This window comes from Oenanthe melanoleuca, chromosome 19 (assembly GCF_029582105.1).
Source record: "Oenanthe melanoleuca isolate GR-GAL-2019-014 chromosome 19, OMel1.0, whole genome shotgun sequence".
NCBI classification, from domain to species: Eukaryota; Metazoa; Chordata; class Aves; order Passeriformes; family Muscicapidae; genus Oenanthe; species Oenanthe melanoleuca.
This window is the reverse complement of record NC_079352.1, coordinates 7,705,601-7,722,892: the sequence shown is the minus strand read 5'-3', so window position 1 is coordinate 7,722,892 and position 17,292 is coordinate 7,705,601. Positions and strand designations below refer to the sequence as shown.

The following is a 17,292-nucleotide window of genomic DNA, read 5'->3' as shown; positions in this document are numbered from 1 at the left end:
GCTCTGCAGTGGTGAGCAGGAAGTTTCTTTGTTGAGGAATACAGCTGAAAATACACCTTCCCCTTAGTTAACCACAGAGCTTTGGCTGGGCTGGAAGGTTTGCAGACAGTGAGAGCAGTTGATAACATTTGCACAGCAGCTGAACTTTGAACTGTTCAAGCTGTTCATTTGAGGGTGATGTTTGTTGGTGGCTCGTTGTTGCATCTCTGCAGAGCACTGGTGCTTCCTGGGAAAGCTTGTGTTTACCCACTCTTTACCCCATTTCTTCTGTTCTTTTCTCATTTTTCCCCTATTTTTATTTCTGTCTCAAGTTCAGAGGAACATAGCTCCCTGCAGACTGACAGTGCTGTGCTGGTTTGTGCACAAGTCACATTTCTATGTGTTTTCTGTTCCAAGGGATGGGGAGAAAAATCTCAAGTTTAGACTATACAGGTTTGAATGTGTCTGTGAATTTAGGATTCAGAGGCAGGATATGACATATGAATTGGCCATCCTTGTTTTGCTCTGCATGTTCCTCCTTCACAGGGAGCATGAGACTCATGGTTGCAGCCATGTGTGTGGTTGTTAGAACATCCCCTTATTCCCTGGTGCTCCATTGTTTTCCTCACTCCCTTCTTGCCATTTTGATGTTTTCCCAGTCTTCAATAAGAAAACAAACTCCAAAAAGGAGTCAGCAACTCTCAGAATTTGTTCTTCCTTGACATTTGCTGTAATTCCTAGATCTGACTGGCAGCTTGAATCCATCTGGCAATTTCAATCGTAAGGAGATTTTTGTTCACCTCCCTTGCCTGTTGCCCCTCACTTTGATGGAGGAGGCTACCAGGATGTGATGGAAGTGTGGCCTGCACAGCAGAACAGTGTCCTTGGCCCTGCAGCTGGCTGATGTGCCTGGTGCTGATGTGGTGACTCTGGAGCAGCAGAACTGATCTCTGTGTTGTGTCATGGTCTGTAATGACTGACCCAGGATGAAAAGATTCAGTGAGTATGTAGCACTTGTCTCTTTATTTTAATGGTTATTCATGTGTTGGCCTTGTGTGTTTATCACACCCTTCTGGGTGTTTTTGTGGTGCTTATCACTAATAGCTGAACTGCATCTCTCTGAAATGCTTCTCAGGATGGAGTTAAAAGGCTATGATAATAATTTTTTAATCAATAAAGTAACAAAACACCTTTTGAATTGGAATTTTGCCAATGGCAGATCCTGTTAGAGTGGAATTTTCTAATGAGGTCAGGTTCCTGACTCATTGCCCAGTTATTATGGCAGGATTTAGGGTCCTGACTGCAAGATGCACTAAGATTTACATCATTATCTTACTTTGCTACTTAGAACTCTGGATAGAGAAATTTGAGAGGAAAATTTTAAAATTAAAAATTACTAGAACCAAGCAAGCAGCTCTTCCAAAGTAAGAGACTGTTTGCAGTTCTTCACTGTCATGCTTGCAGTCTCCTTGGCCTGACAGAATGAAGAGGTGCTGGTAAAAGCTGGCTTGAAGAGACCCCTGAGCAAATGTTCTTTGAATTTACACTTTTATAAATTAAATTAGCAAATTTCCATATACATGTACACATATGAAAATGTCACTGATCTTTTAGTCACAGTTGGCATTTGTGCTCTGAGCCTGCCGAGGAATCCAGCCTGGAGAGGAGGTGTGCACAGCTGGAATTGGAGTTCTCCAAGTTGATTAGAGGGATGGAACACCTTTCCTGTGGGGAAAGGCTGTGAGAATTGGGATTGTTCAGCCTGGAAAAGAGAAAGCTTTGGGGTGACCTAATTGTGGCCTTGCAGTTCTGAATGGAGCTGACAAGGAAGATGGAGAGAAACCATTTACAAGGGCCTGGAGTGACAGGACAAGGGGGAATAGCTTCCCACTGACAAAGGGCAGGGCTAGGTGGGATATTGGGAAGGAACTTTTCCCTGTGAGGGTGGTGAGGCCCTGGCACAATGTGCCCAGAGCAGCTGTGGCTGCACCATCCCTGCAAGTGTTCAAGGATAGGTTGGACAGGACTTGTAGCAACCTGGTCTAGTGGAATTTGTCCCTGCCCATGGCAGGGAATTGGAATGAGATGAATGAACCCAAACTGTTCCATGAGTCCATGATTGTATGGCTGGAGTAGGGTCGTGCAGTTACCAGGTGTGCACAGGTGGGGAGATTGAACAGGAGATGTGCCTGGGGACAGGCAGGAGGGGAGACCAGTGTCCTCCCTGGAGCTGTGAGGATCATGAGCCATCAAGGCATGGAAGTGTCCTTACAGTCCTCACTGGAGGAGTGCCCATACAGGGAAACTCAGCAGGAGGAGTGTGATGAAGGACTGCTGTGGGTGCACAAGAGCTTGGGATGGGTGGACATGAATTAATGAGATGGGGGAGCCCTGAACTGAAAGGGGAGGGCAGGAGGAACCTGCAGCAGGCACAGAGCAGGAATTGCTGCAGATCCTTGAGGGTCCCAGAGTGGGTCTAGCAGTGAGATCTGGTGGTCTCTGCATGGCTGGCAGCACCCCAGCTCTGATTACACCAACTGCAGCAGCATAGCTGGTTTCTCTGGGGCTTTGCTTCTTCCTTTGAGCAGACTGGAGCTATGATGGGTTTTTGAGAGTCAACTGAACTTCCAGCTGAATGGGCATCTGTCTGAGGCTGAATCCAGCAGCTTTACAGTGCTTTGGGCTGCGTGGGGGCAGGACTCAGCCCAAAGGCCCTCAGGGCCTTCCAGGGTCTGATTAAATGAGCTGTGCAAACAAAAGGGAATGGCAGGAGTGATAGCTTGGTGGAGGAAAAGGCTGTGGGCAGTTGAAAGAGCCTGCATGATACAAATAAGCATCCGTGTAAATGTAACAGAAAAAAACCCCTAGAGATGAGTCATTCACGTGATTGGAACAGCTTCCCACCAAAGTCGGACTGCAGGAATGGGTTTTGGTCTCAATGGAGGAAGATTTGGGCTGTGATAACTCCAAACTGGGAGCTTGCCAGGACATCTCAGGACATCTTTAGCTTGGCCCCATGCCAGGACTGGGGATGTGCACCAGGAGTTGCATCCTTCCTTTGTGAAGGATGCTGGGATGTAGGGATGTGTACCAGGAAGGGATTTGGGGAGGACACTGCAATGTGCACCAGGAGGGGGGCTTGGGAAGGACTCTGGAGTGTGCACCAAGAGGGATGTTTGGGAAGGATGGTGGGAATGTGCACAGGACAGGTATTTGGGAAGGATGTTGGGATGCACACCAAGACAGGGGATTTGGGATGTGTGGAGCTGCCAGCTCTGGGCAGGAGGAGTCCTACATAGATTTGTCCTGCCCCGGCTGGTGTGTGAGGAGGGGAGGAGTATTTTATTTGCACCACAGGGTTTAAGTGGTCGTTATTAAATCTCTACTGGAGGTTGATTGTTGGGTCAATATGTTTTAATTTTAGCCACGGGATTGGAGGAGGGCTCCCAGCAGCAAAGGGAAGTTCTGGGCTGCTTTGCCTCTCACTCCCTGCTGCTGTTTTATTAATGCTCACTGTTCTCCCAAAGTGCAGCCCACGTTCTCTGCAGTTAATGCCAATATTTCAATGCACAGCAGAGTAAAGCTGACCTGAGCAAAATCCCACTTCATTGGATCAGTCAAGATATAAGTGTCCATGTGCCCTGTTCCTGCACTGAAACAATTGCTTTGGTTTGATTGAATATCCCTCAGTGCTTTGGTTCGAGCAGGTTTTTAAGTGAGCCCTAGTGCTGTGTAGGCTGGAGATGCTTCCCTTTCTCTCTCATCTGTCAGAATCATTTTCTAGAGTAAAACAGAATATCAGAAAGGACTGATGGAATCAGACTTCTCTATAATTTATTCAGAAGTTCTTGTACTTAAAATCATCTGACTTTCACAACAGTTGGCAGGATTTCTACAATGCGTGAAAGTGAAACTTGGCTTGGAGGTGTGCAATTCCAGGTTGTTTCAAGCTTTCCAGATCTGAGAATGAGAGGATCAGCTTTTGGGAAGGTGTGGAAGGTGGGTATCCCATGACTTAATGTGACTTTAGAAAGCCAGAAAGGTCAGGCTGAATATCAAGGTCTAACACACAAATTTCTTCAGGCAGTGTAACAGATGACGGATGCTCATCTGTGAAAACTTGAGAAATGTTTTTCAACTTCTTCCTTATGTAAAGACAGAGAATACAGATCATCCCTATCATATGTTTTCTTTTCTCTGTAGGAAATTTTCCTGTGTGGGGCATTGGCAGTGGCAGCTTGCGCCTGAGTGTGTTGTCAGGCTGCTGCTGGAGGCTGAGGAGGTGGAGAGAGCCTGTGGTTCCTTTCAGGTGGTTATTGTTTCTCTGGAGGGCTCCTGTCCCACTCTGCCACCCCCTGGGAGATCTTGTTCCCTCTGCTCATGTTCTTCTGAGTGCCATGATGCTCTTGCATCCATGATGCTGATTTTTTCCACCACAGATGTGTTCAAAAGGCTGAATTGCCTCTCCTTCTGCTTGGTCACCTCTCTTTTTCCATTGATTACCTTCTCCTGTCCCATTTTGACTTTCTTGGCCAGAGCACACAGCTCTTCCCAGTTTTCCACCCCCATCCAATGTCTTTCTGAGTTCCCTGCCTCAGCTTCTCCAAGTCATGGCACAGCTCCCCTTTCTCACAATATCATCTCCCTGTTTGCTTATATGAACTTTCCCCAGAGTAGAGACAGGAGTCCTGTCCCTGGAAAGACCATGGGGCAGCATCTTCCCATCCTTGGAGACATGGGATTGCAGCCTGTGTTAGCTGTCCAAAAACAACTTTTGATGGCTGTTGGGATGGAGACAAGCATGTGGAGCAATGGCCACTGACATACCTGCTTTCCTTGAGTGGGGAGAGGAAACCTCCAGCTGGATCCACTTGTGACTATGGTCATATGGACCTTTCCCTCCTCTGCTCCTGCCCTCCCTGGCATCTCCCCCTGGGCATTGTGTGGGATGAGGGGTGTGTCTCCCTTGCAGGGTGGTGGTGTGGAGTGGCCCATCCAGCTCAGCCCTTCCTTGCCTCTGAGATGCTGTCTCTCCTGTACCACAGGACCTGGCCTGTGTTCTTGGCACAGAGAATACCTCCCTGGCTCCCCCAGCACTGATGTGCTCTGTCACTCTGGTCTGTTCCTCCATGAACAGCTTTCCAGCCTAATCCTCGACAAATAACTTCTAGCAGCTGTTGCAGGATCTGTGCTTTGTCCCTCCAAAGTGAATAGTGTCCCTGAAGTGACAACAGTGACTGAAAATGAATGAATGAGCAGCTTCAGGTGGTTTCTGATCTGCAGCCAAGCTGCTGGCTCAGGGCTGCACTCTGAGTTTCCACCATGTTTGCACTGTCAGCCTCACTCCAAGCCCAGCACTCGCTTTTCTCTGTGTTTCTGGTGAGGATTTATTCTGCACCCCCTTGTGTGTGTCTGAATTCTTCCACTGGCAGTTTCAGTTCTGTCTCTCCTAATGGAGGCAAGTCCTTGAGAATGACAGGATCGATCTTGGATCTGCTGCAGCTGCACCAGCCATCCTCTTCAGCCTCTGCTCAAAACACCTCTGTAATTCCTCATGTGTCCTCAGGTTTCTGTGCTGCATTTTGGGCTGCCTGACACCTGAAAGTCCATCCATACACGACTGCTGCAGGCACAGGCACTGTTCCAGCAAGCTTTGCCTCTGGCTCCCTGGATTTGCAAGCCCCTGTTGCTTGTAGCACAAGTGAGGAGCTGTGTGACCCTCTCCATGAGCCCCTGCATGCCCAGGGCTCTTGGCAGACTGGTCACCCCACAGCTATGTCTCAACTCTTTGGGTCAGATCCTGCTCTGTCCCTCAGCAGAGCCCTGAAGTGGGTGATGGCAGCCAGCACAGAGGGGACCTGCAGGCCTTCCTGGAGCTGGAAAGCTGTATGGTCTGGAAATGTAAAATGCTGTTGTGTAGCAGGCAGAGAAATTTTCAAAGTGGGAATGTGTGCTTCCATAGCACTCAATGGAGCTCAGAAGAGGAGGAAGATGGAGATGGGGTGGTCATGCTCAAGGTCTGGGCTGGAGGAGGGTGTGGACCTGTCCTGCTTTGGTAGCTCAGTGTTAGTACTGACAATCTGTCCAGCATGCTGAGCTGTGGCAGTATGGAGACAGTCAAGTGTGGGGCCACAGCAGTGGCACAAGGGGACAGGCAGGATGAACTGTCAGCCTTAGCTCCAGTATGGGAAGGTGCTCCTGTTTGGCAATAGCCAAAAGCATAGTTGGACTCATTGCCAGTCTCAGCTGAGGCAGCCAGAGTGTGGTGTCCTGGCTCTTTGGAGTGACAAGGACAGAGAGCTGTGTCTGGAATCCTCACCTGCCTTGTGGAAGGCTGAGCATGGAGAGCGTGGGACACATGGGACCATCTTGGGAACAGCCTCTTCCCTTGACAGGGTGCTGAGAGGTATTAGGGGAGATGAAACCTCATGGTGGGCACTGGAAGGCTGCTCTGACACCAGACAATGTCTTTCCCTTTGCAGTATGGTGGTGGCTTTGTACATCCTTCCACGAGTGAGACCATCCCTGGCACTGGAGTGATTCACAGCAACAAGGTCTGTGTCCCCTTCCTTGGGGTGGAGTGAGCCTCTGCCCTAACATGTTGCAGTAAATAAGTGCAGCACCAACAGGAGAAATGCTGTGCCATCACCTGAGCTGTGCCCAGCCCCTAAACTGTGCCCAATGCTTAAGTTCCACCAATGAGATCCTGCTCCTGCATTCCCAGCTGAGGTGCCCACGAGTGTCCTTGACATCAGAGCTCTCTACAGGCACCTGGATGGTGGTGGCCAAGAAACCTGTTCGTGTTCCACTTCTTGGCATGCAAGGAGCTGGTTTTCAGACTAATACATGTATGTGCTGGGAGGAGGGGTTTCTAATGTCTGGGAGGGAGTGGTCCCTTCCCTGCTGGAAGCCTTGACCCTGATGCTCCCAGGTCTCCAGGAAAGCCTGAGGGCAGCATGATGCAGAAGGATCCAGGTTTTTGTGAGGCAGTGAAGAGGAGGAGGCTCCTCCTGGGGGCATTAGGCTTGGGCGGGCATGAGAAACCACCAGCAGCCGGTGGCAGAGGTATGGCACATGTGCTGTGCCAAGAGCCATCCATGAGGATCCCAAGGGCAGTTGGAGAAGGTGCTGAAGCTTGAGCTGCTGGCACCAGGCAGGACTTTGGGCAATCTGCACCCACTGCTTCAGCTTCTCCTGCATTAGAGGCGGGGGCTGTGTGTGCTGGTATGGCCTTGGGGATGGAATTTGCACCGCTCTCGAGGGGAGGTGGTGGCAGGAGAGACAGCTCCTTGATGTGTCCAGCCTCCACAGCAGGGAGAAAGTCTGAGCTTTGCAAAGAGCTCACGGGGGTGACAGCATAATGACAGAGTGATGTCTCTTTTGGAAGTCCACAGTACTCCTGTCGCTTGAGTGAATTCAACCAGTCTCTGGCGCTGGGAACTATCCCACTGCTGGGATGTGCAATAAAGCTCCTCTGCCCACCTGGAAGGGAACATGGGGAGACACTGGTGGGAAGGGCAGCCCAAATAGTGCCTGGCTGGGTCCCTTCCAGGACCAACCCACCCCACACAAGTCCCATCCATACAAGCCTGGGGGAGCACAGAAGGACGAGGGTAGATAGGGACCCAAGTGGGGCACTCAGGGGAAGGGACACCCTGTCCAGGTAGAGCCTCAGCCCAGGGCCCTGGTGTCAAAGCACCATTGGAGAGAGAGGGGCTATAGCTGTTTATAAGAATGAAATACATTTGGGATGTGGAGGACTGCACAGAGTTTATTATGGGATGGTTTAGAGAGGAAGCAAGGGTGCGAAAGAGATGGATACGGGTAATTTGGGGAAGAGCACGCATGGGATAATAAGGGAATGTTGAGGCGGCCCTGGTGTAATCCGGCAGTGCTGTCCCGGGAGGGATGAGCTCTTCCGGAGGGGCGGGAAGGGAGCCCGAACCCCGCCCCGGGGATACCGGGGTACCGGCAATAGTGGGGGTGGCGGGTGTACTTGGTGTGCCGGGGGTACCGGGTGTACCGTGTGTACCTAGGTTCCGGATGTACCGGGGTTCCAGGTGTGCCGGGGATACCGGGTGTACCGGGATACCGGGTGTACCGCCGATACCGCCGATACCGCCGATACCGCCGATACCGCCGATACCGCCGATACCGCCGATACCGCCGATACCGCCGATACCGCCGATACCGCCGATACCGGGGACCAACTCCGCAGGTTCTGTCTGGAACCGCCAGGGGGCGCCGCGCCCCAGAGCCGCGCTCGGAGCCCCGGCCGGGTTCACCTTTGCGGGGGGGAGGGATGAGGGAGGGGCAGTGCGGGGTTAATGGGGCTGTGCGGGGTTAGCAGGGTTGTGCGGGGTTAATGGCCGTGCGGGTTAATGAGGCTGTGTCGGGCAAGCAGGGCTGTGCGGGACAGTGCAGGGTGTGTGGGGTAGAGTGGAGCTGTGCGGGGCGGGGAGCCGTGCATGGTGTGTGGGACAGTGCGCGGCGAGCGGGGCTGTGAGGGGTGAGCGGGGCGTGCAGGGCTGTGAGGGGTGTGCGGGGCTGTGAGGGGTGTGCGGGGCTGTGCGGGGCTGTGAGGGTGAGCGGGGTGAGCGGGGCTATGAGGAGTGTGCGGGGCTGTGAGGGGGGAGCGGGGCTGTGAGGGGTGTGCGGGGTGTGCAGGGCTGTGAGGAGTGTGCGGGGCTGTGAGGGGGGAGCGGGGCTGTAAGGGGTGAGCGGGGTGAGCGGGGCTGTGAGGGGTGAGCGGCCCTGTGAGGGCTGTGCGGGGCTGTGAGGGATGTGCGGGGCTGTACACAGGTGAGCTGCGCTGGGTTTGGCCGAGACCCTGGGCCTTTGCACAGGTGTACCGCAGCACTGGGCACCCCAGGGACGCTGGACGCGGGGCGGACTGCGGGAACCGCGGCCCTGCGGCTGGATCCCATGGCCCCAGGAGCTGCAGGCACCTGCAGGTCCCGGCTATGGGACACCTCGCTCCTTTTTATCCCTGGAGCGGGAGGGACAGGGGTGTCTCCCCGCCACTGACAGTTTCCCCAAACTGGCAGCATCTGTCTGAGCCCTGCTGGCACTTTCTGCTCCCTGCGAGCCTGGTTTTGGGGTCCTCAGGGTGGATCCCCCAACATGCCCTGCTTGTCCCCAGGCTGGAGGCAGAGCCAGCCCCCAAACCTTGCTGTCTCCTGGAGCCCCAGCACCGCTGCCACCGTCCCGGGGACACCCAGGGTGACCCTGCTCTTGGGTCTGCCCTGCTGTGCATCCCTCCACACCCTGAAGAGCACCGTGATGTGATGTCCCACAGGTATGGCCTCCCCAGGTGCGATCGCTCCCTATGTTCTTCCCAGATGTCACTTCCTCCTGTGGCCCCCCTAAGTGTCACCCCGCTCCAATGCGATGTCCCCAAGCGTGAGGTGCCCTGGGTGTGACCCGCAGCTGTCACCTTCTCGCGTGGCCCCCTCCCGGTGAGACCCTTCCCCGAGATGTGACGCCCCCACGTGTGAGTTCCCCTGGGTGTGACCCGCAGCTGTGACACCTCACTTGCCCCCCGGCGCGACCCTCCCGGTGACATCCCCTTGCAGCTGTGACCTTCCCGGCCGTGCCCCTCCCCTGCCTCACTCGCGATGGGACCCCCGCCGTGCCGCGTCCCCGCAGTTCGGCTCCGCGGTGCGCGTGTCCCCCTGCCGGTGCCCCCATCATGGTAGGGTCCCCCCGGGGTCCCCCCGCCCCTCTCGCCGCGCTGCACGCATGCTCCGCGCCCGCCCCTCCCCGCGCTCTGCCCGTTCCCAGCGGCGGCGGCAGCGGGACGAGGATGAAGGACCGGACCGGGGAGCTGCGCGCTGTGAGTGCGGGGCGCAGCCGGGCGTGCGGGGGATGCGGGCATCCCTCTGCCCCCATCGGGGACCGCCCCAAGCCGTCTCGGCCCCTCTCCCTGGACGGGGACCGCCCTGCCCTGAGCGGCGGCGGCGGCGGCGAGGGGGTTGGGCGGGGGCCGGTTGCAGGGGATGAGCCCCCCGGATATCGCCGGGATGTCGGGGTGGGAGAGGGCGTCCCCCGGGCCGCGCTTTCCGCGCCGCAGACCGCTCCGGTTGTCCCAGCGCCGGGCGGTGCGAGCGGCGATCTGCGCGGTACCGGGGGCCGCGGCCGCCGGGCAGCATCGCCGCGGGGAGCCCGGATACAGACGTGCATTTGCACCGGTGTATTTGCAGCGGGGCGGGCGGGGGCTGCCCGCGGGCGGCGGGGCCGTGCCGAGCTCAGCCGGACCGTGCCGCTCCCGTTTTGCGTGTTCATCCTCCGGCGCAGCCGCTGCGGCGGGGCCGAGCAGCCTGCGGCCGCGGCACCGCGGGGCTCCAGCGCCGTGACCCGTGTGCGCGGGAGGCGCCGGGCTCCGTGTGCGGCCGCAGCCGGTGCGGAATCCCCGCGGCCCCGCAGCGCGGGCGGTGGGAGGCGGCGGCGCGCACCGAGCATCGGCGGAGGAGCCCCCGGTGGCCCCCGTGCCCTTCCCCAGCCCCTCCTGCCCCCTCGGGACCGCCGTGTGCCGCTGCCCGCGCCTGGGGCCGGGCTCTGGGGCCAGCGGCAGTGCCCGGAGGGGCAGAGCCCGAAATCCTGGAGCCGTGCTCCAGCCCCCGCCCCGTACTACCCCCCTGTCCTCCCTCTAGTGTTTTTTCGTGTTTGGTTAGGGGTTTTTTTTTGTGGATTTTTTTTTTTTTTTTTAATTACTTCGCGGTTGGCGCTGCAGAGCCGCCTGGGGTTGCGAGGGGGGTCTGTCCCGTGGGGAAGGATCTGCCATAGGGCGAGGTGCAGTGGGGACCACTGTGGGTGTCCAGCGTGGTCGGGCATCAGAGCTCCCACCGGCATCACTTGGCTGGGAGTTTGGTTTGGTCTGAAAAACAGCAGGAGGATGGAGCTGGGGTGATGCCAGCAAGGGGCTGAGGAGGTGGCTGTCAGGATGATGGGGTGGCTGCTGGGGTGATTGGGCAGCTCTGAATGCCCAGGGCTGGCTGTAGATGCCCGGGAGTGACTGTGGATTCTGCAGGAGGAAGAGGCTCCCTCAAGAGCTGCCTCCCCACTCTGCCTGGAAAGCACCCAAACATGGGGCTCTGTCTCCACCACCAGCACAGGCTGTGAAATGGGATTGGAAAACAGGCTTTTTAATAATAATAGTAAAAAGAAGCCTCATGAATGTCCTTTTGGCAGCCAGTGCTGGCTGAGAAGTGATGCCATGGAGTATTTTAAAATTTCTCTGTTCCTTTAAATATGCCTTAAGAAAAATAAAATGTGTTTTCACCTCACTCCTGCTGCTGCTCCTTATTCATCAGCCTCATGCTGAGGGTGCAGCATTCTTCCTGGGGACTCCTGAGGATGGAGGAATGCTTTTGAGCATGCATCTGCCCCGGATATGAGTGGGTCCTGGCAGGACTGCAGTGAGTGAGGCAGCATGGATTTACACCCTTGGTGGTGGCAGACACCAGGGAGGAGCGAGATGCTGCAGTGGACACAGAGTCAGAAGCATTTGAACTTGTTTCCTCTCTGCTGCCTCATTAATAGCCTGGGTCGATTCTTCCCATGTTAATACAGTGTTTAAATTTTGCCAGGGATGATAAAAAAGGAGGATTAATAAAAAAAGAGCTGGCATTGTTGGAGCAGAGGAGGAGAGGCAGGGCGGTCACTGCTGTACAGAACAGGAGCTCCATGTCTTAATGGGATTTTTTAAATGGTACTTGAAATTCAAAATGCTAATCCCAGCTCTTTTCTGAACCTCAGCTCTGGTTTGGATCAGCCTTGCTGGAGCTTATTCAGTGCCCTTGTGGGAGTAGTGTCCCCAGGTCTGCTCTGAACCAGGGACAGGAAATTTAACTTACAGATGAAACGTGTCCTCTAGCTGGGGAGGAGAGCAGCTGAGGATGGGCCGTGCAGGATCCTTGGATGGGGCTGAGCAGAGCTTGGTTTACAGTGGCTTCTGTGCAGGTGTCACAGCTGTGGCTATGAGTGGTCTTTCCTGCCCATCTGCCGTGGGTCTGGAGCTGGTCCCTTTCCCCAGTGCCCCCAAAAGCAACCCTGATGAGATGGTGTGCACGTGCAGCATAGTGAGAGTCTGTCCCATGGTTCTCCGTCCTGCCATAGAGCTCACAGCTCAGTTTGAGTGAGACATTGGGATTTGCAGGCTGTGACACAGGTCCAAATGGTAAAGTAATTATGAATGGTGTTTTGGGAGTGGGAGGGAATAAGGGAGATGTGCCTGTGTTGCATGATCACAGAGTACTTTAGGTTGGAAGGAACCATGCGGTTCCACTCCCCCAGCCATTGACAGGGCCCATTTTTGGTGGTGCGCTTTCCTCCTGTGGCCATTGTTCATCTCCAGCAGCTGTTTTTGTGTGCATTTCTCCAGTGATGTTTGTGTGTTTCTGCCGTGCCACTGCCCTCCCCAGCTGGCTGAATCCCCACTCCTGACAGCCAAGTCCCTGCTCCCAGCGCTGCCTCCTGCCAGTGGGAGTTGTGGGAGATGGGTGTTAAAAATAAAAGGAGAGAGGAAGCAAGGTGGGCTCCAGGTCCAGCTCTCTGCATCCACCCCCACCCCTCCTGTGGCAGTGAAATCTGCAGCAGTGCCCCAGGACTCACAGCATGACCTCACTCCATCCCTTCCTCTTAATTCCAAACTGTTCCTACTGAGGCTTTCTCTCCTGGGGGCACAAATGTGAAGTCGACCACAGTTGCTCTTTGCGGAGGTCGGGTCTTGTGTGTCTCCATCTTTTCCAGCACCCCCCGGCTGCAGAAGTCCCTGCAGACCTTGGAGATGAATATATTTACTCGTTCAGATGCCATCTTCCTTTCCTTTTTTAACCCTCTTCGTTGCCATAAGTGCTTTTCAGTTCTTCTGTTCAGCCAGAAGGGTCACGTAAATAATTCAGCTGTCCTGTGTCCCAGTCGGGAGTGGGGCTGTCACATGGTGGGTGACAGCCGGTGGCTGTGCCGTGTCCGTGGCTCACTGCCGCCTGCTCTGGCTGGCCTTGATGGGGTTTAGCATTATTGAAATGCTCATTCTTTGGGCGTGGGGAGGAGCAGAGCTGCCATGGCAGGTCAGACATCATGGCTGCCCTTAAGAGCATTCCTAGTCCCACAGACAATGGGGCAGGGAAGCTCCTCTGCCTGCTCCCTTGGGGTCCTGGAGCAGGAGATGTGAAATGCTGGTGAATCTTCATTCCTGGGGTCTGCTGGGCTGGGCATCTGGGACAGAAAAAGGTGACAGGAGTGATGTAGATGAGCCCCACATGTTCCTGTGTGAGGTGTTTGTTCTCCCCAGCAGTTGAGGTGTCCTGGGTGTCCCTGTGCCACGGGGATGCTATTCACAGCAGTGGGTGCACACCGTGGTAGTGCAAGCCAAAAACTGGGAAAACCCTTTTCTATGCTTTAAACATGGCTGCAGGCAAAGCCCAGACTCCAGGTCGTCTTTGGGTGATGTGTCATGTCCCCAGCCTGGGAGGGGCCTGGTGGGGTGATGGATGGGGTTTGAGGGGCAGACAGACCTCAGAGGCTCTGAGCCCCAGGGTCCCTAGGTGTGTGTTGGGGAGCTTCAGGTCTGGTGCATGGGTTTGGTGGTCCCACTGAAGTCAACTGGAATACAGGAATACTCGTGACCCACTGGGACCTGATGTCAATCTGTGGGCATCAGAGAGTGATAAGAGAGATAGTATGCAGCCAGATAGGTCAGCTGTGCATGGGATGTCTGAGAGGCTGGAGCCAAAAGGGTTCAGTCTCATCCCTGTTGTTATAATCCAAGTGTCTTTGTGTGTGAGCTGCTCGGAAGCTGTACAAATGTTTGTTTTGCCATGTATCTCCCCGTTAACAAGATTTCTCAGGAAATATGCAAAATTATCACTACAGGCAGAACATGTACAGTAAGGCTCATTAAGCTAAGTACTGTGATAAATTGCTTCTTCCAGAAAATTATGTATATTAGCAAAAAGGAGGAAAGTGAGCCCGGGTGGACGACCAGGAAGACAGAGTGTGTAGTATTGTTCTGGCTCCAGGTGACCTGAGCACACCTGCCTCAGGGGAGTGTCCTTGTGCCATGGTGTCTGCAGGATGATCCTGGAGGAGATGCCTGGGGAGGGGAGGGGAGGGCAAGCAGAGGACAGTATGGGAAATGGAGATGGAGCAATGCTGTGTCAGGACCAGAGCAGGCACAAAGCCAAAGAGGCTGTCTTTGCTTAGGAAGAATATGAAACAAGGCAACTGTGGTGGCACAAGGAGTAGAAAGTTTTGCTGAACTGAAAGAAGGGGAGAGGCCAGAGATGATGTGTCACAGGCTGCTTGCACCTCTGCACCTCTGCCTGAGACCCTGCCTGCAGTGGCCAGAACCAGAGCTGGTGTTGGAAGTGTGGGCATTGCTTTTGCCCCCCAAACCAGGGAGCAGACATGGCTGTGAAAAGGGGATAGGCTGTAGCATGAGGTGTGTCATGGGCTCACAGAATGGTTTGGGTTGAAAAGAACCTTCTAAGACCATGTGGTTCCAACACCCCTGCCATGGGCAGGAACACCTTTGGCTAGACCAGGCTGTTCTGAGCCCTCTCTGGCCTGGCCTTCCTTCCCCCTCCTTCCAGGGAGACAGCAGACAGACTTCTGTGTGCTCAGGTCCTACATGAGAGATGTTCTGAAACATCTTTCAACGTTTTTCAGTGATACTCTGAGTATCAGCTGCTCTCCTCTGGCAGGAGGGTTTCTTCCTCCATCACCTTTTGCAGGAGTGGTGGAAGTAGTGAGTGGAGCCCATTATGTATGCTGGCCAAAGGCTTTTCTTGGGGACATCCAGAGGAGAACAGGAAGTCCTTCTGCTCCAGCAGCCCTGGAGAGCTCAGGCTCAAGAAAAGTTTCCCTTCAGTTGCCAAGGAACCTTTAGAGAACCATATAATCCAACCCTATTGCCATGGGTTGGGACATCTTCCCCTAGACCAGCTCCTGACTGGTTGTGGAATTCCAAATCTCCTCCCCAAATTGTGTTCATTTGCTCCTAGGCCAACACATTCCTTTTACAGGAGAAGGTTCATCCTCCCTGCTGCCTCCTCCTCCTCAGGCATCCACAGGCACCTTAGGATACATTCTGGGGCAGAGAACAGACCTGGCTGTGCAGCATCAAAATCTGCTGCAGGGTGGGACTGAACTACCTGTAACAGTGCAGTTTTCCACATTCTGGTGAATATTGCAGACCTAGGTTTCTTTTAATGGGAAATAACAGAAGATGAAGTTTTCTGCTCACTGTCCTGTGGGTTTTCAGGAGAAAGCTCCTGCAGTGACCAGTTCCATCCTGCTGTACTTCTGCACATGTGAGCTGCAGGTTTTCCAATATGAGCACTGCCTTTTTCTCTGCCATTGCTGATCTTCCAGCAGGTTCTGTCAGGCTTTGGGTTTGTGTATGAAATGACTGTTTGTATTGGGTTTCCAGAGGACCTTTGCCTTTTTTGAGGATCAGTGTCTCACCTGGATGATGCTGAGGTTCTTTTACAAGGTCTAGACAAGAGCACCAAAGAAATGTCATTGAGCTTTCATGACCATGTGAGCAGCCTGGTTTGGTGGAAGGTGTCCCTGCCCATGGCAGGGGCTTGGACTGGAGCATCCTTGAAGGTCTGTTCCAAATCAGTGTATTCCATGAGTGCCTGTTTGTAGGTGGGCTAATGGGATTTGAGGGATAATCCTTTTGCAGACTGTGTTGATCTCACAGCCAGGGGAGTTGTGGTGCTGCCTGTGTCACCTTCTCTGCCTGAGGCTTTCCTTCTTTTCTCTCTGACAGTTTCCTAGGACACACTGCAGTGTCACTAGTGGGCATCACCAGGGCTTGGTGACATTGGCAGACACCAAAGCACAGTGATGATCCCAGCACAGACCTCTCTGTGTGCTGACCCTGATGAATGGAGTGGAGATAAGAGATGAGTGCTGTGCCTGCAGGTCCTTCTTCTGCCCATGGGGAGCTCTGGTCTGCACAGGAGCTGTAACAATGATAATGCCACTTAGAGGATGTTAAGAAATTAATTTCAGATTATTTAAGTCTGTTTTTAACCAAATTATTCTTCAGCCATGACTATAAATTTGTGAAGTACTGGCTGTAAAGTACAGGTGCTTTTCCAGTAGGTGATAGTGCTGTCCATGCTTCAGAGCTACAGGAGGAGGTCAGTGAGTTCAGCTCATTGCCCTTTCCAGCACTGGTGGCATCTCTGTTACCTGTGACGCTTGTTCCTCAGAGTTAAGGAAAATTTTACCTGTTTGCTTTTAAAACTGAGCTTAAGAGTGTTCATGGTTCTGATAGAAGGCTTGTGCTTTGTGCCAAAGGCTGGGAATTATTTTGCAGGAATGCAAACCAGCACCTAAGGACAAAACTCTTGGAAATCATGTTCTCCCTTGCACTGCTAGTGTTGGAAATTGGAAATACCACTTGACACATGCAGATATTGCTGAATGTTGAAGTAAGCTTTATTAATAAAGTTGTTAATGGGAAGGTGTGGGCTGGTTTTGGTGAATATCAGAATTGCTTAGGTTAGAAAACCCCTCTAAGATCCAGCTGTCTTTGCAGCACTGCTAAGGCCAGCACTAACCCCAAGTGCTACAACTGCACATCTGTTAAGTCTGGTCAGGAATGGTGACTCCAGCACTGCCCTGCACAGCCTGTGCCCTGGCAGCTGGGCTGGACAGCTCTTTCTGTGAAGGATTCTTCCCCAGTATCCAACTAAACTTGCCCTGGCACAACTTGAAGCCATTTCCTCTTGTTCTGTCCCTTGTTCTGTGGCAGCAGAGCCTGACACCCACCTGGCTCCACGCTCCTGTTAGGGCACTGTAGAGAGTGAGGTTCCCCCTGGGCCTCCTTTTCTCCAGGCTGAGCCCCCCAAGCTCCCTCAGCTGCTCCTGGTGCTCCAGACCCTTCTCCAGCTCCGTGCCTTTCCCTGAATGTGCTCCAGCATCTCTGTGACCTTCTTGTGAGGGGCCCAGAACTGACCCCAAGGTTTGTGGTGCCTCAGCAGTGTCCAGCACAGGGGGACAATCCTTGCCCTGGTCCTACTGGACACATTATTTCTGATACAAACCAAGGGCCATTGGCCTCTTGCCCACCTGGGCATATGTTCAGCTACTGCTGGCCAGCACCCCGAGGCCTTTCCCAGCTTTTCAGCAACTCTGTCCTGTGCCTGGAGCATTCCATGGGTTTGTTGTTACCCAAGTGCAGGACCTGGCACTTGGCCTCATTGAATGTCTCAGAATTGGCCTTTACCCGTTGATTCAGCCTGTTCAGATCACTCTGCAGATCCCTCCTGCAGGTCAGCATCTCACCCAACTTGG

General features: G+C 53.9%; 1 protein-coding gene across 1 annotated transcript in view; it reads left to right on the top strand.

Annotated features, from left to right (window-relative positions):
* The first annotated feature begins 9,717 nt into the window (after positions 1–9,717).
* STX1A (syntaxin 1A) overlaps positions 9,718–17,292 on the top strand; it is a 62,562-nt gene continuing 54,987 nt past the window's right edge. Inside the window, exon 1 of the mRNA XM_056506431.1 lies at positions 9,718–9,814. Within this exon, the coding sequence (XP_056362406.1) occupies positions 9,785–9,814 (30 nt within the window). The 5' untranslated portion in view covers positions 9,718–9,784. The remainder of the gene's footprint in view (positions 9,815–17,292) is intronic.